Genomic DNA, 26854 nt, shown 5'->3' with positions numbered 1-26854 from the left:
CATTCGCGGGACATGACCGTTATACCGTAATACCGTAGGGCAGCAAAGAGAGGTCCAAGATCACTTATTTAAAGGTCATATTTTAAAGTCAGTTAAGTAATTAGGACGAGCCTCCATATTAAAATCAATACATTAAAATTAATACATTAAAATTAATACATTAAAATTAACACATTAAAATTAATTAAGTAATTTAGGGTGAGTCTCCACAAGGGTATCCCACAAATAAAGTGGAAGACCTAACGGCGGTCTTTTTTCTGGGACATATGAACCTTTGCAAAATTCAACAAACGGGTTAGCATATCAAATCAGGGTGCAATCGAGGATTACACCGTAAAAGAAAAACAGCAGCAAGAAAACAGTGTATAATTAACATAGAATCGACCAGATACGCATAAGACATAACAAACAAAATATTGGCGGCTGCCCTTGTTCGCCTCTGCTTCGCCTAGCGAAGGTCTAGCGAACACTCGCTGCGTGCTCGCTTAGCGATGTGCTAGCGAGCGGCTGCGGGTTTTGAATTTCAGAACAGTATGACTTCGACCTGCGGCATGGCTTATGGCATCCAACACATAATTATATGGTTCAACATTCACAATATCCCGGCACACTTAAATTCACATGCAAAATCTCAAATATGTTTATGAATTCAATTATATTATCACATGCAAGTTAAGAACATAAAGCGGTATCACATGCAAATTAAGAAAATAACACGATAATAGTAATGCAAACCTGTTTGCAATCAAATTGCAACCTTGAATTGGCGAGCCGGATTGAGTTGGGCGGCGGTAGCTTCGGGGCGGGGAAGCGGCCTTCAGGGTTTCTTCACTCGGAACTCTCTAAAGTAGCCTCCAGGGTTTCCGTGCCAGGGTTTCCGTCCCTCTTCCTCCGTTTTTCCTCCTCTTTTTCGTTACTGAAGTGCTGGTATTTATAATGCCATTTTCCATGACCTAATGGGCTCAGAACGAAGCCCGAAATTTTTTGTTGTCTGTCAGCCTCGCTAGGCGAGCTGGTAGCGAACGTTTGCTTCGCTAGGCGAGCTGGTAGCGAACGTTCGCTAGGCGAGCTGGTAGCGAACGCGTAGCGAACGGGCCAGTTTTGGGCCATTTTCTGGATCGGGCCGTTCGCGAGCTGGGCTTTTGTCCATTTGAGATCAGTGTCATAAAAATGATTCGGAATGCCTTAAAAAATGTCTTGAAATATTGATGGGCAAATTTTGGGGTATGACAGCTGCCCCTGTTCAATATTCTTGAACCGAGAGAGTAGAAGGGTATGTGCCGTTCGCGGTCTGGAGGTGAAAGATTATTGAACACTAGAATGCCCCGAAAATTTGCGCTTGTCCATTAGTCTCGATGGGATGGGCTTAAAGATGCCATCCAGGTAGTTCGATGACGAGCTTCCGATTGCGTCGTACGTTAGACGATGTCTGAAGACATGGATGTCATACCGGGTCATACGCTAGACCGTATAGTGAATCATCCATCATGCTGTTGACTTTGCTGGGGAGTCAGAGTATGCTATATACTGCTGGGGATAAGGGATCAGAATGGATCATATACTGGACCATATCTGAGTACCATAGTGAGTTGTTCGTTAGGCGGATGACTTTGATGGGGATGAAAGATCAGAACGGATCGTACGCTAGATTGTTTCTGAGTTGCAGAATGAGCCGTCCGTTAGGCTGAATCTGCTTGAAGATGGAGCAGTCATATACTAGACTACCATTCAGGAATGTACCTGTCCGAAGGTAGCACCTGAGCAAGGGAGTAGTCGTATACCAGACTACCATTCAGGACTGTACCTGTCCGAAGATAGCACCTGCGCAAGGGAGTAGCCGTATACCAAACTACCATTCAGGAATGTACCTGTCCGAAGGTAGCACCTGAGCAAGGGAGTAGCCGTATACCAGACTACCATTCAGGAATGTACCTGTCCGAAGGTAGCACCTGAGCAAGGGAGTAGCCGTATACCAGACTACCATTCAGGAATGTACCTGTCCGAAGGTAGCACCTGAGCAAGGGAGTAGCCGTATACCAGACTACCATTCAGGAATGTACCTGTCCGAAGGTAGCACCTGAGCAAGGGAGTAGCCGTATACCAGACTACCATTCAGGAATGTACCTGTCCGAAGGTAGCACCTGAGAAAGGGAGTAGTCGTATACTAGACTACCATTCAGGAATGTACCTGTCCGAAGGTAGCACCTGAGCAAGGGAGTAGCCGTATATCAGACTACCATTCAGGAATGTACCTGTCCGAAGGTAGCACCTGAGCAAGGGAGTAGCCGTATACCAGACTACCATTCAGGAATGTACCTGTCCGAAGGTAGCACCTGAGCAAGGGAGTAGCCGTATACCAGACTACCATTCAGGAATGTACCTGTCCGAAGGTAGCACCTGAGCAAGGGAAATAGCCGTATACCAGACTACCATTCAGGAATGTACCTGTCCGAAGGTAGCACCTGAGCAAGGGAAGTAGCCGTATACCAGACTACCATTCAGGAATGTACCTGTCCGAAGGTAGCACCTGAGCAAAGGAGTAGCCGTATACCAGACTACCATTCAGGAATGTACCTGTCCGAAGGTAGCACCTGAGGAGATGAAGGTTTAACTTGGTCGTACATTAAACCGTATTTGAGCAGCATCTGGTCTAGCTTGGTCGTACACTAGACTGTGTTTGCAGAATCCGAGGACTTGACGGTCTAACTTGGTCGTACATTAGGCTGTCACTGAGCAGAATCTGGTCTAACTTGGTCGTACATTAGACTGTATCTGGGCAGAATCCGAGGACTTGACGGTCTAACTTGGTCGTACATTAGACTGTCACTGAGCAGAATCTGAGAACTTGAAGGTCTAACTTGGTCGTACATTAGACTGTCACTGCAGAATCTGACTTGAAGGTCTAACTTGGTCGTACATTAGACTGTATTTGCAGAATCTGACTTGAAGGTCTAACTTGGTCGTACATTAGACTGTATTTGATGACTGGAAGGTCTAACTTGGTCGTACATTAGACTGTAGTTGATGACTGGAAGGTCTAACTTGGTCGTACATTAGACTGTATTTGATGACTGGAAGGTCAGAATGGATCGTCCGTTAGATCGTATCTGAGTTGTTGAAGGTCATATGTTGAGCTGAATCAGAGTGAACCGTACGTTAGGCTGTATCTGATAGTATTTGTATATGTTGTATTTGCAATAATTTACTGGGGATGGGCTTATAGATGCCATCGTTAGGAGGATGTCAGAATGAATAGTGACATGAAGTATATCTGAAAGATGTATCTGAAGAAGAAAGTAGTCGTACGCTAGACCACACCTCGGAATGTACCGTACGCTAGGCAGTATCCGAGGGATATAGTTGCATCTTGAACGTAATTGATAAAGATGTCTGTCTGAATGGACCTTTGTTTTGACTATGTCAGGAGGATAATTGACCTGAAAAATAAAGGTAGCTTCATGCCATGTCATGATGCATGAGATGCAAATGTTGTATGCATGCGTATGCTGTGAAATGATGTAATGAGTGAATTATGCGTCTGGAATAAATGAGAGCATTGTATACATGTATATGTTATGAAATGATGTAATGTATATGATGCGGAATGAAAATTGTATGTAGGTATGTGATGTGAAATGATGTAATGAATGCACTATGTGTCTGAAACGTTCTTCCAGGGGACTCTACTAGGGAAATAAATCTCAGTCTTCTGGTCGGAGATATTTGTATTGATGACCCTTCCTTAGCTAGGGGTATTTGACCTTTATCTGATGGCAGAGATATTCAACAGAGCCTGGCTGGGGGTAGAAGAGATGACCAGTCTAGTGATGCCAAGTTCTTCTGGGGAATAACTGGCTTAGCCGGGGAATAGAATTGGCAACGGATTCATTGGGAAGCGTGATTAGACCTTCTCCTCGATCCTAAAGTCCTTTCGTAATTGCTATTGCCATTTTAGGCATGCATTTTTTTGTAAACATTGATCATATTCAAATGCATAAATCAATTCAAATTAAATCAATGGACGTTTACGCAAACAAAACAGAGAAAGTAAAACAAAAGCATCTTTTTGGAAATGAAATTGTATTGATTTTGAAAGAGGGCCTATAAACAGGCAATTTGTGTACAAGGAGACAGAAATCCTAGTAAGAGGAAATTGCCAAGAAAATAAAGAGAAAGCTATGCAGAAAAAACCCTATTGATTTTAATCCACTACCGTCATTATGTCTTCAAGCATCTCATCTCCTGCTGTCGGACAGAAGTGATTGGCTTGTTCGGTCCCTTGAAACTTGGGTGAAGCTGACAGAGAACGGGGCATAGTCATACGCTTTAATCCCTAATTTTTGCCTGGACCGCCTTTTCAGGTTTTCAGTCCACCGGGATACCCTTTTTTGCTCAAGCCGCCTTTTCAGGTTTTCGACTTGCCGGGTGTACGTCTTTATATGTTTATCCCTAATTTTTGCCCGAACCCTTTTGGTTCGCCGGGATGCCCTTACTTTTGCCTAGGTACGTCGACCTAACGGGTCTCTTTTACGCGTAGTATTTTTTAACTATGTCAGCGTTCACAGAATGCGGGAACTCTTCGCCGTCCATTGTAGCAAGCATCATGGCTCCAACAGAGAATACCTTCTTAACTACAAATGGCCCTTCGCATGTGGGAGTCCATTTGCCCCTGGGATCACCTTGTGGTAGAATGATATGCTTGATAACTAAGTCGCCGATTCGGTACACTCGTCTCTTGACCTTTTGTTAAACGCCTGGGTCATGCGTTTCTGATATATCTGCCCGTGACAAACAGCCGCAAGTCTCTTCTCATCAATCAAATTTATCTGATCGAGCCGAGTCTGAATCCATTCATCCTCGTCTAAACCCGCCTCTTTCATGATCCTTAGAGAGGGAATCTGAACTTCTACTGGTAAAACGGCTTCCATTCCATAGACTAAAGAGAAAGGGGTTGCCCCTGTCGAAGTGCGGTAACCATGAAGAGCAAAAGGTAACATCTTCTGCCGGTCTTTGTATGTTACTGTTATATTCTTGACATTGTTAGCAGCCTCCACGGCGCCGTTCGTCTTTGGCCGGTACGGAGAAGAGTTATGGTGCTTTATTTTGAACTGCGTGTAGAGTTCAGTTTAGTACCATTATCAGTGATAACTCTCTCAGGAGACAACAGGTTTCTCAAGTAGATATTTGATAGAATCCATCTTAGAAATCAATAAAGTGGTATGATTCAACATATACTGTCTTAGTCGGCGAGCAGCCTAAGCCAAAGCACAATAAGCTTTCTCGAGCTGTGAGTATCTTGTTTCACAGTCGGTACCTTTTGCTAAGGCAGTGTATGGCATGCTCTTTTCGACCAGACTCGTCATGTTGCCCCAGCACACCCTATTGAATTTTCTAACACGGTCAAATACATGATTAGAGGTCTTCCTTCAACTGGTAGCATTAAAATTGGAGGTTCTTGGAGATATTTCTTGATTTTGTCATTCATCATTCCATACCATCTCTTGATTTTTCTTTTTTTGGTAATTTGAAGATGGGTTTGCAGGTAGCAGTCAAATGTGGGATGAATCGGGCAATGTAATTCGAGTGCCCCAAGAAACCTCTGACTTCTTTCTTGTCTATTTTAGTACCCATTGCAATTTCAATTGATTCCTCCTGCGGCTGTATGGTCTTTTCTTCTTGTAGTAACAGTCTGACAAGTTCACCAGGGACTTCACAATCTTCCTCGCTTCCATCCTCGGCTTGGTAGATCGGATTTTCAAAGTCATAATGAACAGTAGTAGAGTCATTACCAACAGGATCCAGAGTGGATATGGATCGGCAAATTGTTACGTGAGTGTGTGCAAGAAAACATAGCTTGTTTGAAAAATGACAGGAAAGATAAAGAGCGCAATATTTGAATGCAAAAAGTCCATTGATCTATTGAATATGAATATGCTTATGAAAATGACAAAACCCTTGAAAAATTAGCTATTATGTCCCGGGCATAGACACAATGCCTTAAAATGCTAAATAACAATAACAATTACTCCTGACTAAAGGAAATCGGGATAGTGTCTTCAGCCTTCCAACTATCGAGTCTGTCACCAATTGTTGGGGAAATCCAGCTATCCAAGTCACAATCGTTATCAGTATCTTCCACAGCATTGACAGTCTTGTCATGATTAGGCAGAGGGGCAGTGATGACATTAGGAGTCTCAGGCGGATCAAATTCGAATTCTCCGGCGTCGATCATATCCTGAATTTTGTTCTTCAACGACCAACAATTGTTTGTATCATGCCCGGGGCTATCGGAGTGATATGCACACCTGGCATTGGGATTATAACGAGGAGAAGTAGTGTTGGGTTTTGCAGGAGGATCTCTGAGGGTAATTAAATTTGCTTTTAGCATACCCTGCAGTGCCTGTGCTAAAGTCATATTGATCTTCGTAAACTGCCTTCTTCCCGGGTTAGTGTGCCTCACAGATTTCTTGTCTTTTTTCTTCTCGAGCAAGAGAGCCTTCAGTTCCTTCTGCCCCCTGGATAAGTTCAAGATTATCTTCTGGAGTTGAGCATTCTGAGCCTGGAGGTCTTTGACAATTTGTTCGAGGTCCATTTTTCTGTTTGGAGGAAAACCGTGAGAACATTGATCCCTTTAGAGTACCTGTTATGCTATGTTATGCTATGCAATGCATGAAATGTTTTCAAGGCCTTTTGGAATTTAACTTTGCATAAACTACCAAAAAGAGAAACTTTTTTTTTTGTTTTTTTTTTCATACAAAACAGAGCAAAGTTAAATCCCTAAGTTCTTGAAATGGTTAGTACAATGTTATGATGTCATGATGTTATGATGTTATGAGGTTAAATAAATAACAAGCACAAGCAAGTCACACAACCATCATTCCTAGGTTTTAAGGCTTGCATGAGTTCCATAGGTAAGTAGCCTCCCCACTGAAGTTTGGTTGGTTCAACCTGTCCTAGAATAGTAACCGGGTTCTAGAAGGATCTCAAATCATCGACCTTTCTTTAAGTCCACTTCAGTGCAACACCAAGTGGTTGACCGAAGCTTCCCTAAAGTCCAATCTCAAAGAGTGTAGTATCGAGTCTCAACCAACCCCAGTCGGAACCGAAGTCAGTTATCTCACTACTTTCTAATGGCTAGGATGAGTCAATTAGGGTTCTAAAGGTCTGGTTAATGCTTTGATGACACCACGAAGATGCCAAAATTTTCCTCAAGTAAACATGAGGAACATCAGGACATCCAAAGTGTCACATTAACCGTAGCCATCATTTTAACCATTCCAGTATACGCCGGATAGTCGCGATGATCTATTGCTACTTACCTAAGGTACACTAAATCCGGGTGTAGGATCTTTCACTCAAGCATAGGATACCCAAGCAATCCCTTAAAAGTAAATCAAACAATTCAAATAAGTGATCTTGTTTTTTAAGGTAACCTCTCTTTTTAAAGCTATTCCCCAGCAGAGTCGCCAGTTCTGTCATACGGTGAACTGACTTGGAGTGTTTTGCTTTTTATCGCAATGTCGCGGATAGCAAGAGTCGCCACCGACTTTTCTTTTATCCAATAAGGAAAGGTGGAAAAGAACAGGAAAGACCTCAATAGATTTTGGGTTCGGGAGGTACATTATACAAAGGGAAGGTGTTAGCACCCTTTGTATCCATGGTTATCCATGGGCTCTTAATTACTGGATCACTTATATTTTTGTCTGAAAAGTGTCGGTGAATTGCTTAAAAAATGTTTGAAAGAGAGTTTAACTTTGTAATGATTCTCGTATGAATGTATACAAAGTATTTATCTCATTTGATTTTGAAAATGGTTTAGAAAAATATAACTCGGTAATGATTCTAGTATGAATGTATACCAAGTGGTGATTTTCTAGGATTTGTGAAGTGTAAAGTGTGAGGGGTGGAAAATGTTTTAGGTTATGATCCAGTAATTGAGAGTTATACCTTCCTGAGGTCGTTATGGGCATTTCCTATCCTTATGAGGGTAAAACTGTCCTTACTATTGAGAAGTAAGTAATCTTACCCTTTGGATGTTTAAGGGTCACCGTAGGGTCATCGATAGGTCATTGAAGGCAACAGTTGTAAGGATACCTTAGCATTCGAAGGGACGATCATCATCTAATCGTAGGCTACACCGAAGGGTCATCGGGGGACAAAATCGTATATTCGAAGGCAACATCCGAGGGACTATGATTTATTTTATGATGATTTAACCGAAGGGCCGTTGCTAAGTGTATCCCTACATTCGCGGGACATGACCGTTATACCGTAATACCGTAGGGCAGCAAAGAGAGGTCCAAGATCACTTATTTAAAGGTCATATTTTAAAGTCAGTTAAGTAATTAGGACGAGCCTCCATATTAAAATCAATACATTAAAATTAATACATTAAAATTAATACATTAAAATTAATACATTAAAATTAACACATTAAAATTAATTAAGTAATTTAGGGTGAGTCTCCACAAGGGTATCCCACAAATAAAGTGGAAGACCTAACGGCGGTCTTTTTTCTGGGACATATGAACCTTTGCAAAATTCAACAAACGGGTTAGCATACCAAATCAGGGTGCAATCGAGGATTACACCGTAAAAGAAAAACAGCAGCAAGAAAACAGTGTATAATTAACATAGAATCGACCAGATACGCATAAGACATAACAAACAAAATATTGGCGGCTGCCCTTGTTCGCCTCTGCTTCGCCTAGCGAAGGTCTAGCGAACACTCGCTGCGTGCTCGCTTAGCGATGTGCTAGCGAGCGGCTGCGGGTTTTGAATTTCAGAACAGTATGACTTCGACCTGCGGCATGGCTTATGGCATCCAACACATAATTATATGGTTCAACATTCACAATATCCCGGCACACTTAAATTCACATGCAAAATCTCAAATATGTTTATGAATTCAATTATATTATCACATGCAAGTTAAGAACATAAAGCGGTATCACATGCAAATTAAGAAAATAACACGATAATAGTAATGCAAACCTGTTTGCAATCAAATTGCAACCTTGAATTGGCGAGCCGGATTGAGTTGGGCGGCGGTAGCTTCGGGGCGGGGAAGCGGCCTTCAGGGTTTCTTCACTCGGAACTCTCTAAAGTAGCCTCCAGGGTTTCCGTGCCAGGGTTTCCGTCCCTCTTCCTCCGTTTTTCCTCCTCTTTTTCGTTACTGAAGTGCTGGTATTTATAATGCCATTTTCCATGACCTAATGGGCTCAGAACGAAGCCCGAAATTTTTTGTTGTCTGTCAGCCTCGCTAGGCGAGCTGGTAGCGAACGTTTGCTTCGCTAGGCGAGCTGGTAGCGAACGTTCGCTAGGCGAGCTGGTAGCGAACGCGTAGCGAACGGGCCAGTTTTGGGCCATTTTCTGGATCGGGCCGTTCGCGAGCTGGGCTTTTGTCCATTTGAGATCAGTGTCATAAAAATGATTCGGAATGCCTTAAAAAATGTCTTGAAATATTGATGGGCAAATTTTGGGGTATGACACCCTTGATCCCATGTATGAATCTGTTATTTATTCTATTTATAAAGTAACTGACGACGATGATTATGATCACTAAGGAACTACTGCATTTACTCCATGTTCAATCTTTAAGTTTGCACTAGTATGTTTACGTGTCATCCACAAAAATATTTGTTTGAAACCCATGTTAAGTTATAATCGCTTCCAACTTTCTCACGAACCCTTAATGGTAACTGCTCCAACGTGTTTTCGACGTTGAGTGTTAAGGACTTTAAACTTGTAAATTTACTAAGTTTTTCACCTTACGTGTGTCACACCATGAAAAATACAAAGTCGCCACCAAATTTTATTTATTCCAAAGGAAAGGGAAAATATCGATAAAACCCCAAAAGAATGGTCGTCACAACCAAGAGTGAATTTGGGAGTAGGTTATGCAAGGGGAAGGTATTAACACCCCTCACATATGTTGTACTCAACGGGAACCATTTTGCTTGTTCTATGTGCATACAGATGTTGTTATCTAAAGGTTACTTGCTATTGGTTTAGGAATAAAAAATAAGGTTTTAAATTAGTGTGTTCGCCAAGATCTCGCAATCTTGTGCCTACGTATCCTCATTATGCAATAAGAAAATCAGGGCTCCGTAGTTTCGAGTAGAAAATGAGTGTTTGTTGGTTGTTTTTAGTAGACAGTGTTAATGTTCGTGTTCTAGCAGTTAAACATTGCTTGTATGCTTGTGCATGAGAGACTTAATTGTTTGTTTGTTTACGGTAGAATGGATGTGCTTGGATCACATTATAGTAGTTAAACATGACTTGTATACTCACGCATAAGAGACTTAAGCCTTGTTCATACTGCAGTAGAATTGAAGATGCATGTACTTTGTGAAAAGGTTTTAAATGCCCTAAGGCGGAAAATTGGATTTGATTGGTTTTGGTTGATTTTAGAATAAGAGACAAGTATCAAACCACAGGCTAGGTAAGACCGACAATCTGAGCACTTTGGAGTTTATAATACAATTGCATATAACCCCTCTTTTTCATCCAAAGAGTTTTTTTGTTTATGAAATTTGTTTGGCAAGTTTAATCACTGGTACTTAGAGGGAGATAAGCATCTAACCACTGGCTATGTATGGACAATAATCAGAATACTCAGGAGTTGAGATGATTGTGGAATCATAACCATTATTTTTCACTCTCAGAGCACCAAATTGAACTTGTTTTATTGTTAAGTGTTTTGAATTGAAGTCAAATATCAGGCCACAAACTAGGTACGAGCGACAACCCAAATACTTGAGAATGTTGTGCACAAGTACGTACACCCCATTTTTTCCTTCCAGTTTATTGTGAAAATGTTTTAAAAAATTACTTGACTTTGGATAAAGTGTTTGGAAATTGAAATGTGAAAGGTGTGAGGATTGAATGAATGAGATGGAAATGTGAGAATGGAATGGAACGGTGAGATACTTGACGTTGGATCAATCACTCACGTTGCTTTCAAGTGAATTTTATTGGGAAAAACACTTGAAGTTGGATCAAATGTGTTTTTATTCTTTGGAAAAGTGTTCTTTTTTATCATTTTGATTTTATCTTGTTAGTTAACATGCAAAAGAAAACAATAAAGGAAAGTAAATCATACACTATTACATGTTCATGGGAGTGGGGGATATTTTGCCCATAATGGGGGTAATGAATTACAAACCAAACAGGAAACGAGAAAGGTTCGCATAAGCATATAATAGTACCATGCCTAAAACAATCAAGTGACAATGGTATAATCAAGCATATTCAACTATGCAATGCAAAATGAATGGATACAACAAGAATGCAAATTAGGAACTAGGTCTTAAATCAATCATGATCAAAGTAAACAAACAAAGGTCTAAAGAGAATCATGCACCAAAAAGTTTTTCAATTAAGAAAATGAATTAAGATCTAATGGGAAATTAATTGCATAACAACCACAAAATTAATTGAAAGTTAACCATGATGAATTATTTTTGGAAGTGGGACAGTGAACTATATTAGTCAAAATCTAATTAATTCCATGTTGATCATTTTTTTAATTCAAAAGTATGAAAGTAGTTTCGAAGTAATTAAAAAATCAATTAATCCTAATTAAAATCAATCACTAATCATGTCAATTTTTCTAAGTATTCTAAAATGATTTTTGACAATAAAATGCATTAAAAAAATTTAAAAAGAGTAAAAAGATTAACAAAAGAAAAAATATAATAAAAAAAAAATAACACAAAAATGACAGGGGTGTATGAGGTTGGAATGCTGTTGTGTGATAATAATTTGGGGCGCAGACTCACTAACAGGCCCAAATGGCCTTGGCTTTGAGTTCAGGGGGTGCAGAAAATAGTTATGTGGTGAAAAAAGTAAAAACATGGGCCCATAGGGAGAGAGGCCCACTCCAAACATGAATGAGAGAGGGAAGGAGTTTCAAATGAACTAAAAAAACACGTTCAAAAGACATCTCACTTCTCAAACTCTTTGCTAGAGAAACACCTACCTCCATCGCGTCGGAAATCGCCTCGGGCGGGGACGAAGGGCTAAACCACGAAAATCTTACATCAATGAACTTGTCTCCTCATCCTCTTCCTAAATCCACCATCAAATTTGTTCAATTTGTAACCAATCGCCCTAAACGATTCATATTATTCAAGAACCCTAATTACAAATTGCAAATTAAATCCTCCCAAATAGGAATCAAAGCCCAATTGGTTGGAGATTTGATTCACTAAGCCCTAAGCTACATCCTCGTAACCAAATCACATCTAAACAAGCAGAAACCACCAGTTGTAGCCACAAAATTGCCAACACTAGTAACCACCGGTTGTCCTTCCAGTTTGGAGTATTACTCTGGGAAGGGGTTTGGGTTTTACGAGACATTTTGAAAAGTTCCTTACCACTCTTCAAGTTCATACATCACAAGACCTTCCAAATGGAGAAACACTACAAAGAAAATAATGTAAGACACCTCTTTTCTGCAACAATATTCGCATAAAAGGGTCCCACTAGGAGTGCCATTTGTTTACTGGTGTTTTTGGTAAACAATCACGAGTTTAGAAAGTTTGTGGCATTAACTCAAAAAAACTTCAAAGCAATTTGTACAAATGGTTTGTGTGAACATACTTGCGTGTTAATTAAAAGAAATCATCGTATGAACGATAAGGATGTAGAAAAAGACTTTAAATGAAGTCAGGTTGTGATGAATGACAAGGTAAAATGAAGTAAATGACATTAAACAAATTAACAGTAAAAGTACATGTTTTGTTTAAGGAAGCAAAATACTAATGAAAAAGACTGGACGCATACGTATACATGTTTCTCGCTCAATTGTTTTACTCTTTGACTCGGGTACTCCCGTGGTATAGAGAGTATGTATACTATTTTTCCACCCTTAATCCCATGTATGCGTCTAATATTTATTCTATTTACAAAGTAACCGTCGACGACGGTTATGACCACTAAGGAACTACTGCATTTACTCCATGTTCAATCTTCAAGTTCCCACTAGTGTGTTTACATGTCATCCACGACACTATCTGTTTGAAACCCATGTGGAGTTGTAACTGCTTCCGACTTTTTTACGAACCCATAATGGTTAATTCTCCAATGTGTTGCCGACACTGACTATCAAGGACTTTGGACTTGTAAATTTACTAATTCTTTCATCTTACGTGGTTCAATCAACTGGTCTTCTTGCTGATCTAGGTCTTGGGGATTTATCCCTAAGATTCCTCCAAACCATACTTCCCTGTGTCGATGACTCGGTCGATCACTCCATATTAGTCAGTTTACGCTTCATCATTAATGCTCTTTAAAACACTTCATTAATGCTTTCTCACAACAAATGTTTTTTTGTTGACATTCTTTATTGACTTTCTACTAGCTAAAAAATCCAAGTGTAACAATTATATAGTACGGGGCTCGTGAGACTACTTATTCCTCCTACGGTGAGAACCGACGGGGACCACTCTAATGATAGGCCCACAAGTGCACAAATTTATCAGTTTAGTATAAAAGATTATTTATCCCACGAAGACCAATCAACAGTTACCACTATCTATTACTACTATGTTTATCTAAAGTGACACAAATTGTTTGTTTGCGCGTAATTGAAAAATAACAGTTTTAATTCAATATTAATAACGACAAACTGGAATGTAATTTTCATCTACCATTGGTATTCTTACAAATTGCAGTACTTATTATTGTAGCGAGAAAATAATTTTCGCAGGAAAAAATTAGGTTAGCGACACTACTCACTTTTGCTTGTCCGATACTGAATTTCAAATCGATTATCTCCTACTTTCACGTGATATAAGTTACAACTTGAAATCCCTTTTAGAAAATAATAATTTATCGCTTACAAGTTATTTTTAATATTAAAATTAATTTCAAAGTACCGTCCGCTTTCGCGTGTCTGTTACCGGATTTTAAACTCACAAATGCCTGTTTTTGCGTGTTACAATTTATGCGTTAAAAATCCTTTTTTGAAAATTAGTGATTCCTCAATTTATTAAAAATGAGCTTTCACTATGTTTAAAAATTAATTTTTGAGTTTTTTTTAATCAGATATCGTATTCACTCTTTCGAACTGAAACGAGTATCACAATGTTTATACTTTCTAAGTAAACTTTTAATTATAACAACACAATTTTCATATCTAAAAATAATTCAAGTTACAATTATTTAACATACAATTTATAAGAGTATTGTCGATATGACGGTTTTCACATTCTATACTTTACAGGTTTATGCTGACATGTTTAGAGCAGTAAATAAAAATCATATTTTCATGGCATACATACTAAGAAAAACGTAAGTAAATGGAACCATACAAATAGTTTAAAGATAAAAACTTGAATAGATTAAATGCTCCGAAGGAAGACTTTTGATTAAGTATATTTTACTTGAATTAAAACAACAACAAATTGAAAATAAAGTAGCAACAATAGTAGAAAAATGCAGCATCAACTAAATGAAATTAAAGCCCAATGTACTTGAAATAATGCAGAAATTAAAGTGTATAAACACCTCAATATGAGTTATTTATTCTTTTACAAGTAAAATTTAGTGCTCTAACAAAGCTTGGATGTCAAATTAATCAACTAAAATCCTATTTACAATGTAAAACTCGAACATGAACGACTAAGAATATGCAAAGTGAGTGGGAGAAAGTGGGGACGAAGCTGCTGATACTGGTGCCATTTTTCTAGGCATTAACATCATGACGAGCATCAACTGGGCTGACGACCTGTCCATCATGACCTATTCAATCAGATTATCCATCGTGGGTCCATGATGAGCCCTAGCTTGGTTGACGGCCTGCCCATTATGGCGTTTGGTGTATCACCCTAAACTCTGACTCTTAATATAAAAGAGAAAATAATGCATGTTTAGGAATGTTACTTCACACAAATCATTCATTTCATAAAAATAATTTCAAACTCGTAGCGGAAAGTCAATTAATCCTTATAAGCATCTATGATATAAAGACCACCAAATAATGAAAATAAAACTTCAATAAAACTCCAAAATAAATAACGCGCCTGTTTCCAGTGTTACAGATTAGAGCAGATAAATACCAAATAAAAGTGATAAATAAAAATAAATGAAGACAACCTCCAAGGTCATCTTCCAACTCACAAGCAACTACTCATATTGAATATCTAATGGTATGTGCTCCAGAGGAGCACATACGCCGCGACAACAAAAAGGGGCGAGAATACATCTTACAAATGTTAACGGTGAAATTGAGAAATAGGATAATAATCACAAGTTTATAAACTCACAATTCAAACTCAACATCATAATCAAAGTTAAATAATAATGTGAATGATGATGCAAATGCCACTAGTTCCTCATCAAAATGCACATGGTACCAAGTCTCTAGATCAGAGGTATGTTACTAATTTTTCCATTTCTCTGGTTCCTCTCTGAATCTGTCTCTCTTTGGACATGAGACCGACATAGTCTCTCTCTGGGCATGAGACCTCCATAGTTTCTCTCTGAACCAGACCATCACTGGATCAAAGTTCTACCTAGCTCCAAAATAAATGAATGCATGATCATGAATAATATAAACATGCAACATCATCAACATCATAGAATTCTAACATCACAAACATCAAAAACATAATAACAAAGGTTCTACTCTTAAACCTATATATCGCCAATCACATGCCATAATTGTAATCCATCTGGAATACTATACTTAAAATCACCAATTAAGGTCGTCACTATGATCCATCTGGATGACTATACTCAAAACCTCCAAATAAGGTCATCACTGTAATCATTATGGATTACTAAACTTAAAAACATGGTTTAAAATGATTTTAATCATTTTTCATACAAAAATACAAAATTATGTTATTACCCCAAACCCTCAACTCATCACAACCTTCCAGGGAACTCAAAAATGCCTAAAAACTCATAATTCTAAAAAATAACCCTCGAGTAACTTAAAAGTACTCTAAGGTATCCATTTACTCCAAGGGTACAAGTTCGCAAGTGATAACTCTACTAAGGATGAAACCAAACAGTTTTTCTCAAATTACTAGAAAGTGACCCTAGGGTCACCAAAAGGGCTCTAACATGAAAAATTGCTCAAAAATATTATCGAAAGATTTTTGAACTTAAAAATTACCAAAATCGAAAAATGGTTGAACGCATACAAATCGTCAATAGACAGCCAACGGCCGGCTGCCGCCCGCGCCACCCGCCGGATCGTTGCCACCACCTTTGGAGCGCCACACGCCGCACGACTTCGTCATCGCCGCCGCCATCTGTGCATTTGGAAAAAAATCATAAAAATGATCGATTCATGAAAAATTAGGGAAACCCACAAAAAGGTATCAACATCACAATTGTGGAAATCAAACGACCCAATCAGAGTCGTTCGAGGTCTCAGGGCAAAATCTTAACTCTACAACAATAATCAACCAAACAAGCAAAAGAATTCATACGATATAATAATCATCAACAACAAGGTTATAAACCTATAAATAACAACACTTATAGAGACCATAAGGGGTTTATCCCAAATCCTCTTTTTGGGTCCTAGAGTAATCACATATTAAAACATTTCCAGTAGTCCTACCCATAAGGTTTTGCCCAAATCTTATTTAGTCAATTTACACAAACAGTAAGAAAAAGGGAAAATTTAGGGAAAACAGTATAAACCCTAAGGTGCTGATAACAGGGTAAGGAACCATCACTATCCTGCATGCTTAAATCACCCATAAACAAATAATCTCCCATTACCTTAGATTTTTAGCAACAATGATAATTCTATCAACTTTTATGGATTCCTCTTCTCAAACCTAGCTCTCCTTCCCAAAATACCTTTGTTCTTCTTTCCTCTTCTTTTCACGTCCTGTAAAAAAATTCCTCAAAACCTAACTTCTCCTAACTTTTAGAATTGATATGGGTTGTAACTATTTCTCAAAATTACAATTTTTGCGCAACTTATTCCCAACTTTTCTCTTCTCACCTTATACTTTCCTCCATTCACAAAACTGACCAAATTCTCCTATTTTTTTATTTAAATTATTATTTAAATTAAATAAATATTTAATTTAAATAATTATTTAGTTAGGGTTTCTATATTTTCTACTATTTTAACTTACAAAATAGTTAAATAAGTCTAATTATCTGTAATAATCCCAATAATAATATTTTATTTTTCTATTCTCAAATCTCATAACCCCAATAATTAATAAATTACCAAAATACCTTTACATACCGAAAAATACTGAAATTCAAGTATGATGGATAAAACACACTAATATTAAATAAAATAATCTATTTAAAAGTTGAGGTGTTACATTTGGACATGCGCTCCTTATTCTTTACTCATTATGACTGACGGTCTTGGCCTTCCGGTTGGTGACGACCGTCATGACTGGGCTGTGCCCGTCATGACAGTCAAAACTTGGTATTTTCATTGTTCTTTAGCGCAAAGACCTCTAAATGATCGGTGCTTGAAATACAACACACAATAGTAGCATAAAACTTCATAAATGCACGAATCTACCCTAAAATGAATGCAAATCGAGTTAATTAAATGGTGCATTTTACATGTTATAAAACTTCCCCCCACTTGAACCGTTGTTTGTCCTGAAGTAACTTAGCTCGCATATAAAAATGTAAAATGCAACAACATGGCATAAAAGGATTCAAGAAAAGTAACATTACAAATATTCATGCGTGGTTCCAAAATTGAGTCTGCTAAAGGCTAATTTGATAGGTAATAAAATCAACACTAAGGATATTGTGACAACACAAAACCGCATTTTGCAGACAAAAGTCTCCCTTTTGTGCATACCAATCTAAATCATGCCGTTGTATCTTAGTCTCATTCTTCTATTTATTTTATCCTCTTTCATTTGAGACAATCACATTAAGGCACTTAGGTATCTATACATATGTCACACACATGGTACGAAACCAGTTAGCATTTTTATTCATCTATTTGCATTTACACATTTATCAACGCTCTAATCTCCAAATGAGTTTCTCAATCATCTCCATCTCCTCCACCAGAGCTCTTTGCAACCTCCCTTTTACTCAATATATGAATAATCTTGTCGTCTCTTCCTCTTCTCTTGACTACACACACACGCAAAAAAAAATCTATTGGATTTTTTTGAAGTATCTGATCACACCTCTACATATATCGGCATTTTTGAAAAATTCGATATATATGTATGTGTTTTTAATGACAATTTGTAAATATACGATATGAGCATATTCATTTTTATTGACTATTCAAAATTGTCGATAAAAAACATCATATTCATATCAAATTTTTAGAAAAAATTGCTAAAAATGCAAACAGATATATGAGATTATACTAGATATTTCTAAATTATTGGTATAAAATCATAAATTTGGTTTCAAAAACTTAAAAAAACTGGTAAAAATCATGTTTTTCCAATAAATATCCAGTATTATATCAAAACCTTCATTATATTCAAAATTTCGATTACAAATTTATTTATTTTTGAAAAAATCCAAAAAATAAGATTGTGAATGTGAAAAATATATATTTTTAGTTATGAGAGTATTATGGTGAAATTAAATTAATGGTTAGGTGGGGATGCTAGGTCCAAATCGGGGGTGCAAGGTGGATTTCAGATAGGCGATTAGAGTCCAGTTCTGAAATTAGTTTATATGCGGCCCAATTTAACATAACTGTTTTTACTTTTCAGTCCTTCGCCATTTCTCATCTCTCATCTGAGTCCGAAGCAAGCTACCGGAGAAGGACAGAGAGAGAGAGAAAGATCGCAATTCATCACATCACACCAAAACGAAGAAATCAAAATAGAAAAATCCTTCGATCGTTTCCATAGTCGAAACGAATCGAAACGAATCGAATCGAATCGAATCGAGCAAGCAAAGATGTTACCAACCGTAACCAAAGGACGTTCTTCTTCCTCTTTATCTTCATCCTCTTCTAGACCTAATTCCACTCTTCTTCCTTACCTCCGAAGAATTGTCAAGGTACCGATCTCTTCGTTTCCGCATCTTCTTCCTTAGTTTCGCTAAGATCCAATGCCGTTGAACTCTGGGCAATGCAATGGCATCCATATAGTGTAGACCATAGGATTTGATTAACCCCTAATAATTGCTTGAACACTTTGAAATCCGGAATTGATAGTAAGTAAATCAAGCTTTTAGATTAGGCGAAATTCATGATTACTTGAGTACTTGATTTTTTTTTTTTGCTGTTTGTGTTGAAATTTTGAAATTTTGGATAATGTTGCTCTGACTGGCATGTGCGTGTGTTTGTGGTGGATGTGTTTTATATGGTACTGAAATTGAAAGATATAGAGGTGAACTTGGAAATAGAAAGTGGAAAATACATGGAAAATGAAGAAAAAACATAAGGTAAAGGTGAAAAATATAATAGTGGATGTTTGGATATCTTAATATGAATGGAGCAGAATGGACCGGAGCGGAGTAGAATGTAGCGGAATGGAGCGGAGCGGAGTGAAGATTCCATTCTATCATTTGGAAATTTTAGGACGGAACAACTCAAATTCTTCATTACACCTAAATCAGAGAGGAAGAAATAAGGTGCTAAGTGATGGAATGAGATGAAATCCATACCACTCCATTATGCCCTGCTCCATCCGATTTTAAATGTTCCAAACAATAGAATATCACTCCATTCCATGCCATAGCGCACCGCTCCATCTGATTCCATCAATCCAAACAAAACACTTAATTTTTCAAGTCAAGATTTCCGACATAGTTCAGTTTCCCCCTTGAATTTGGTATGGAGGATGCTGATCTAGTGCTGATACTGATACTGCTACTACGTATGTTGTCATAGATAGATACACTAGAGTGTTGGCATTGCACTTGGAAATTTAGTTTTTATTACCATTTATTTACTGTTTTTTTTAAGTTAGGTGATTGCTTCATTTACCTGTTTTTCTCTGTAATTTTCTTATGTATTGTAGTGGCAACAAATGGACGTTGAATATACTTTTTGGCAAATGCTTCATCTATGTACGTCACCAAAAGTTGTGTAAGTATATAAAAATCATCTTCTGTTCGTCCTCGTTTTAACAAAATAAAATCAGTTTGTTACCATGATCTGATGCAACAACAATATGAGGCCTATTTTATTTGAAAAACTGTATTGCCAAACATATGGGCATAAACTGATAGTTCATGGTTGAGTTTTTAGTCACCCCGTTGCTTGTGTACGTGTCTGGTATTTTGAATTTTTGCTTCTCTGATTGTGTTTTTGATACATTTGATATGGAACTGTGCAATGGATGCAGCTATCAGCATACAAAATATCACAAACGTAAGTCCACTTCCCATGTATAACTGTCTTGTTTTGATTTATTATTACATGTTTTGAAGAGCATTTGTTTGAGTGATGTTTGTTGAGGAGGTTCTGTTTTACTAAGTCATGTTACTTATGTAGCCTTTATCCTATTCACAGTGCACTAGGCTATGTTTATGCCATACATGTTAGCATCAAGGTAATAAAAACCGGATTGTATATTGAACCCGTGTGCTCATTGATACAAGGTTCAAAGGTCAGGCCGGGATTGGACCGGTAGTCGCTAACTATATATTTTGTAAAATTTAATATAACATATATAGCAATAATAAACTAAAAGTTACATAATGTTTATAATTCCACACCATAAAAAATTATAATCCACATAAAATATCACAATTCAACATATATAAAATAAAATACATTACTCATAAAATTTACATACGAAAAAAATTACATAAACATAAACAAATTATTTACGGCGCCTCCTCCATAATTCTTCCTTATAGGTTCTTCTCATTGCAATTGATATTGGGAAAAGAAACTGTATTATTTAAGTAAGCTAAAAGCATGAACTACCAGAGACGTAAGTTAGTTAAAATGATAAAACTATTGTGCCTTCTTCCTAGTAGCATACTATCTTCTACCTACAACATGACCCATTTGAGAGAAGATTGGATGTTATTGTGTGAGAAACGAGAGGCATTTTGTTTAATTTATAGTATTGGATGACATTGGTTCCTCCTCTGTAGTTGAAGCTTGTAAATTTTTGAGTTAGTCTTGTGTTGATATCATAGCTAAGGCGCGGTCATTATAATGAAAAATGATAGAGTTTTAATACTGGATGAAACATTTCTTTGCTGTGGGACAAAAGTGAATGTTTATATGCACTCTAAAGTTAGAGGAAGAGAAATGATTGCTTATGGAACTTCTCAATCACCATAAAGTACCCCTTTATTATTTTAGTCCAACATCAGCAGCTATTGGGAAAAGTAGCGTATGCTTTGGCTATAGAATAGAAGTATAAGTACAGTCCAAACCCTGGACCTGCCTAAACCGTCGGCTATGCCCTGTTTTTGACCGGTTCATTCCCTGGTTTTGAAGCATCGACTGCATAGTGGATTTCAAGTAGTTTTGGACTGGATGAAGGTCCGGTTCTCAGTCCAACCGGTTGAACCATCTGCTATGGTTTTTATTAACTTGTTTAATTTACGAAATAAAAGGGAGCTATAAGATTAGTTAGAGTAGTTGATTAGTGAGAGAAATATCTTTTACATATATTAGAGGAAACATGGATAGAGGGGGAAAATGATGGAATGCTTTTCAATGATACACTTCACCTTTCTTTGAAGAAAAAATCCATTTAAATGTTGCGGTTAATGCTTTTCATAATGAGCTCTAAGGAGATCTGGCTTTTTAGACTTGTACATGAGCTTAATTTGGCGATATGTAACAATGCATTGTTTCAAGAAGAAAAAAAGCTGCAAGTTTTATCATTATATGATTGATATATTTGAAAGTTTCAACATCTTTTTTAATTGATTTTCTTATTTGATATTAGAAACCAAGAACCAATGGGCACGCGATGACCCTGCATTTGTTGTGATCTGCAGCTTTCTTTTGGCTGTAGCAACTTTGGCTTATTGTGCAGCGTAAGTTTCTCATGCATTGTAGCTCCTCATGATTATATGACTAGCTAAAAATACTTGACATTTGTAGAACAACAAAAAATATAACTAATCACTAATGTGATTCTTCGTATTTCATCTATTTGGCAGTAAGGTTGTTTTGATTTTGAAAATTTCCCTTATAAAAATAGGCTTATATTTTAAACTTTGGAATGCGTGAATTTTATTTAATCGTGAATCATTAACTGTGATTTTAGTGTAAATTGAATGATTATTTACATTTTGTTTAGATTGTTACTTTGTTTTTTGATGCCCTATTTAGTTCATTAAGTACCTCTAGGCATCTGCTAACTTTTTTACATTGTTGTGTTTTCTCGATCATTTTCAGGTATGACCATAGTTCTGGTCATGCACTTTTTGTTGTCTTCTCAGTGTTGCTTTTCCATTTTCTATTGACTGGCATATTTCTGGCAACCTTTTGTTGGTAAGGCTACTTTCTACTGCAAATTATTCACCCGTTTCTTTAAGTCATTAGATTTTGATACCAAAGCGGATGTATATCTTTTATCTATATATTCTTCAGGTTTCTAACTAATTCTTATCTTCGAGAAGAGGCTCCAAACAGTTATGTGGTTGAACAGCGTGTTGAATGGTAAGATCAAGAATGTTCTTGCCAGTTTTCATTATGTTGACTCAATTTAGTTGTTTGCATGTTCAATTTTCAGAGCATGCACTACTATTTGCTAAATGTTATTCAGGCAAGGCTTCTTTTAAATGTTTGATTCTGTTAATAAGCACAGAGATTATTTGATCACCATTTTTCTTAAAATTTTAATGATTAATTTCCAAACTGATTACATTTTTGGTTTTCCATGGTAGGATGTATGCATTTGATGTTCACTGCAACTCTTTCTTCCCAATGTTTGTTTTGCTATATGGTAATTTCTTACTCCTCAGTTAGCATGAGTCGTTATGGTCTATGATGCTGGCAACTAAAGTATCTTGAATTTAAAATGGTACTGATATTTGATCTTTTTGCAGTGATCCATTATTTTCTATCTCCTCTATTGGTGGCTCATGGCTTCATTCCAGAACTGCTATCAAATCTATTATTCATGGTGGGAGCTTCATACTACCATTATCTAAATTTCTTAGGTTATGATGGTAAGACTCTCACTGACACTCATTACATTTGGATCTTACAATATCTTCTTATCGTTGTATCCTTGAGTGTGCCTGCTGTCTCATAAACAATATTTATGACTAAAAAAGATGGGTTTCTTTGCTTTGATTTTGTTAAATCTGTTCATTTGCCGTGAATCTGTTTTTTAATTGTTGCTAATTTAACTGTTGAAGCATGAGTGGTTTAGCCTTGTTGCATTTTTGCACTGAGTATCCTCTCTGGTGTTTCTGTAAAGAGCATTGCTATGTTGACACCAATTTATTACACCGAATGCAAGTTACACAGTATGTATTCAATTGTTTTAGTGTTGCACATGTATCAAAGTTTAATAAAAAATTATTAAAAAAATTATGAGTATGTATTCAATGTATAAAGTACAGTGCGGTGTAAAATATAGTGTCATAGGAGCATTTCTCTTTCTAAAATCTCTTTGAAATATGAGTAGAGAGTGCTAAGGTTCTTGATAAACTTGCTTCCAAATATATATAGTTCTCTGAAGTTGAAGGTTTTGGTTGAGATGGTATGAACTGTTGAATAAACATTAAATTAATTGATTGACATGTCATGATGTAGTTCTGCCCTTTTTGGAGAGGACCACCTTTTTTCTGTATCCAATTGGTGTAGTGATTGTTCTTTCTCCCATATGTAAGTATTTAATTATTGTGCATTCCATTTCTGTTTTACATAATGTGTTAATATTGCATCTAGAGTCTAAACACAATTTCTTGTTTCCAGTGATTTTGAGTGGCTTCAATCCTTCTAGATACTTTATGAGCATATACTTCAGCCGGCAGATATGATCATTCCAGTTAAAACTTTTGACCAGTCTGTGTCATGTTGAGGTTATAAGTAATGGAGACTACAAAATGAGAGAAGCTTTAATGAATGTTTGGTTGTTTGTTCGACGAGTGCAATACCCGGCAATGCATCATTTTAGACCTTCTAGTATAAATCGAAGTTGAACTGTAGTAAGTCAGGGTAGTCAGTGTATCTTTTACAGATATTAAATAGAATTTGTTCAGATGAATACAATCATTGTAATCAATTTTCATTGTCAATTCAGCATTTTTCCTTCCAACAAAGAAAATTTTATGTTCAATCTATTCATTCTTTCATGAGGCTAGATGCTTGTCCGAATGAAATGAAACTATACATTTGTCCTTGTCATTGAAGATAGATTTGGGTGGATAGAAAATGGATGGAAAGAAAAGTGAAACAAAGTAAAATGAATAATTAATATAATTTTTTCATCTTGTTAAAATAATAACCAAGTGGACTACGAGATGACCAAATTTCACTTGATCATTCATGTAGAGTGATCATCGTATAATTTGGATGATAAAAAACATGTTACAAACTAGAATTATGAATTTGATGCTTTTAAATCGACAAATCCGGATGCATTGGAAACAAGGAAAAATAGATATCGACAAATCCGGATGCATTGGAAACAAGGAAAAATAGATATCGAAAATATTAAGAGAAAAAGGATGGTGCACTGACGGTTTAAATTATTTTTACACTGTCAACCAATGACAATCATGTATCCCGCCAAGTCAGTTATTAAATTTTAAATTATTTATATGATTTGGCATTTTAAAATATTTTGATTGGATGCATGTGTAATACTTTTTTACACTGACAGTGCACTACCATTAAACTCAAATATTAAATAAAATAATTGAATTTTTTTACTCAAATAATCTATTTTTCAAAAAAAAATTCAAAATAATCTACATTTTAGATAATTTTCTAAATGACACCACATTGAAGCACGTGTGCCAGTTCAATTGATGACTACCCTTTAATTTAAAAAGGAGACGTCAATTGAATTGATTTTTGTACCTTGTACTGTCAATCCAATTGGTGTCTATGTGTTAGGTTTAAGAGGAGACGCTAATTGGTCTAACACCTATGTGTGTTGTGTAATTTTTTTTTGAAAAATAATGAACATTTTATATAAAAGTCAAAATTGGACCAATTGATATTAATATTAGTATTCATTTAGATACGAATATCAAAAAGACTAATGTCGTTGACTGAGATGATCTAACTGACCTCCGGTTCCACATCCCCTAGCTACCTGAACGCGTGACCCTAGTCCACGTTGATGATTCACCCCAGGTGTTTGAGGATTCGAGGATCTAGGAACATCACCACCACATGTAGGAGATTCCCTAAGATATTCAGACAAATCCACGTAGTCTTGTGTATGCAATGAAGCGCTACCGTCATAGCTGACTTTGTGACCCATGCCAGAGTAGTTAGGGTGTGCTTGAGTTATTTGAGGGTGACCCGGACGATTGAAGGGAAACATTTGTGTGAGTGATGCGTCGAGGAAAGGTTGAAATGGTTGTTGTGGTGTTTGGTAGTCATATGATTGTTGCATGTTTTGGTTTTGTGATGTTTGAGCTTCTTAACTATAGTAGGATGAATTGTTGGTGTTAAATGATCGTTGAGTGTTTTAGCTAAGGCGGCTATGGTAGGGTGATGTGTTGGGTGCATATCGATGTTTGGTGTCTTGATAATGATCTTCTTGTTGATGGTGATACGAAGTATGCTCTTGGTATTGTGGTTGAGTGTGTGACATGTTAAAGTCGTAGGTTTGCCTGTTTGTGGACCGATAATGTTGATTGGTAAGGGGGTTATGAGTAACCAGTTTGGTAATATTGTGAGGGGTTAGATGTTGAACCTTCTTGTGTGTAAGTGACATGCCGTGGACCGTATAGGTACATATCCTCGGTGAGGAACTCAATCCAACCGATATGTATCAAACATGATCTTTTCAATAGGCTGCATGGCTATGGCATGCAACATAAAATCTCGAGGGCATGCACAGAAGGAGCCAAACTGACTGACGACTATGTACAAATTTCCAAAGCAGTCGCCAATTGGATTGACGAGTGTTCTTGCATGCATTGTCTTGTCACGTTCTTCTATTAATGCTCTTACTCTTACTAATACCAACACAACTTCATTGTTCAAACCAACACAACTTCATTGTCAAACCAACATAACTTCATTATGATACTATGTCATATGCACCCAAATGTATTATCAATGCTCACTGCAACGATGAGACATATGACTCTGATGTATATGGGTTTAGCTTTCGAAACACCGAAAATGTACGATTTACAATCAAGAGAAATTCAAATTTCTTGCATTTGAAAAAACGAATAGAAACCTATCTAGGATATTATCTTGTATCACAAATCACATAATCCAATTTATTTCAAAAACAATAAATGTAAATTTTACTCGCTAAAGGTGCGAGACGATGAAGATGTTGAATATATGTTTGTTAGTCACGAACATTCTGCTTTCAACTCTATTGAGTTATATATTAATCTTCAACAAACTATACCATCTCAACAATCACAGATAACTGATCAAGCTGAATCTGATGAATTTGAATTAGAAGACACTGATGAAGCCGATGCCGAAGCGGAATTCGACGTCGTTGACGACGAAGAAGAAGAAAGCAAGACACAGGTCGATCATATGTTGAATAACAACACTGAAGATGACGAACATCGAGCGCCATTACCTCCAAGTCATGTATACTATCTTCCTCAACATATGACAAACATGGACTTGCATGACAATGACACATCCGACGATATTTTTTTACAACCCGTATCCACAGTCAGAGGGTGAGTTAAAAGTGGGCAATAGGTTCCACACTAAAGAAGAACGTGTGCGGGCTATCAACAAATTTCACATGGATAAATCTGCTGATTTTAATGTGAAACA

At 37.0% G+C, this 26854-nt stretch overlaps 1 protein-coding gene across 1 annotated transcript; it reads left to right on the top strand.

The window, feature by feature from the left end:
* The first annotated feature begins 18689 nt into the window (after positions 1 to 18689).
* On the top strand, positions 18690 to 24197 carry LOC127097912 (uncharacterized). The gene is made up of 10 exons (XM_051036398.1): positions 18690 to 18987; positions 19953 to 20020; positions 20280 to 20305; positions 21849 to 21939; positions 22304 to 22399; positions 22499 to 22567; positions 22795 to 22853; positions 22957 to 23079; positions 23672 to 23743; positions 23834 to 24197. Exons 1-10 carry the CDS (start codon positions 18886 to 18888, stop codon positions 23896 to 23898), a joined length of 771 nt encoding a protein of 256 aa, XP_050892355.1. The 5' UTR covers positions 18690 to 18885; the 3' UTR covers positions 23899 to 24197.
* Positions 24198 to 26854: the final 2657 nt, after the last annotated feature.

The sequence above is a fragment of the Lathyrus oleraceus genome, chromosome 6 (assembly GCF_024323335.1).
Source record: "Lathyrus oleraceus cultivar Zhongwan6 chromosome 6, CAAS_Psat_ZW6_1.0, whole genome shotgun sequence".
NCBI classification, from domain to species: Eukaryota; Viridiplantae; Streptophyta; class Magnoliopsida; order Fabales; family Fabaceae; genus Lathyrus; species Lathyrus oleraceus.
Note: the sequence above shows the minus strand (reverse complement) of the source record. Positions and strands in the feature narration are given on the sequence as shown.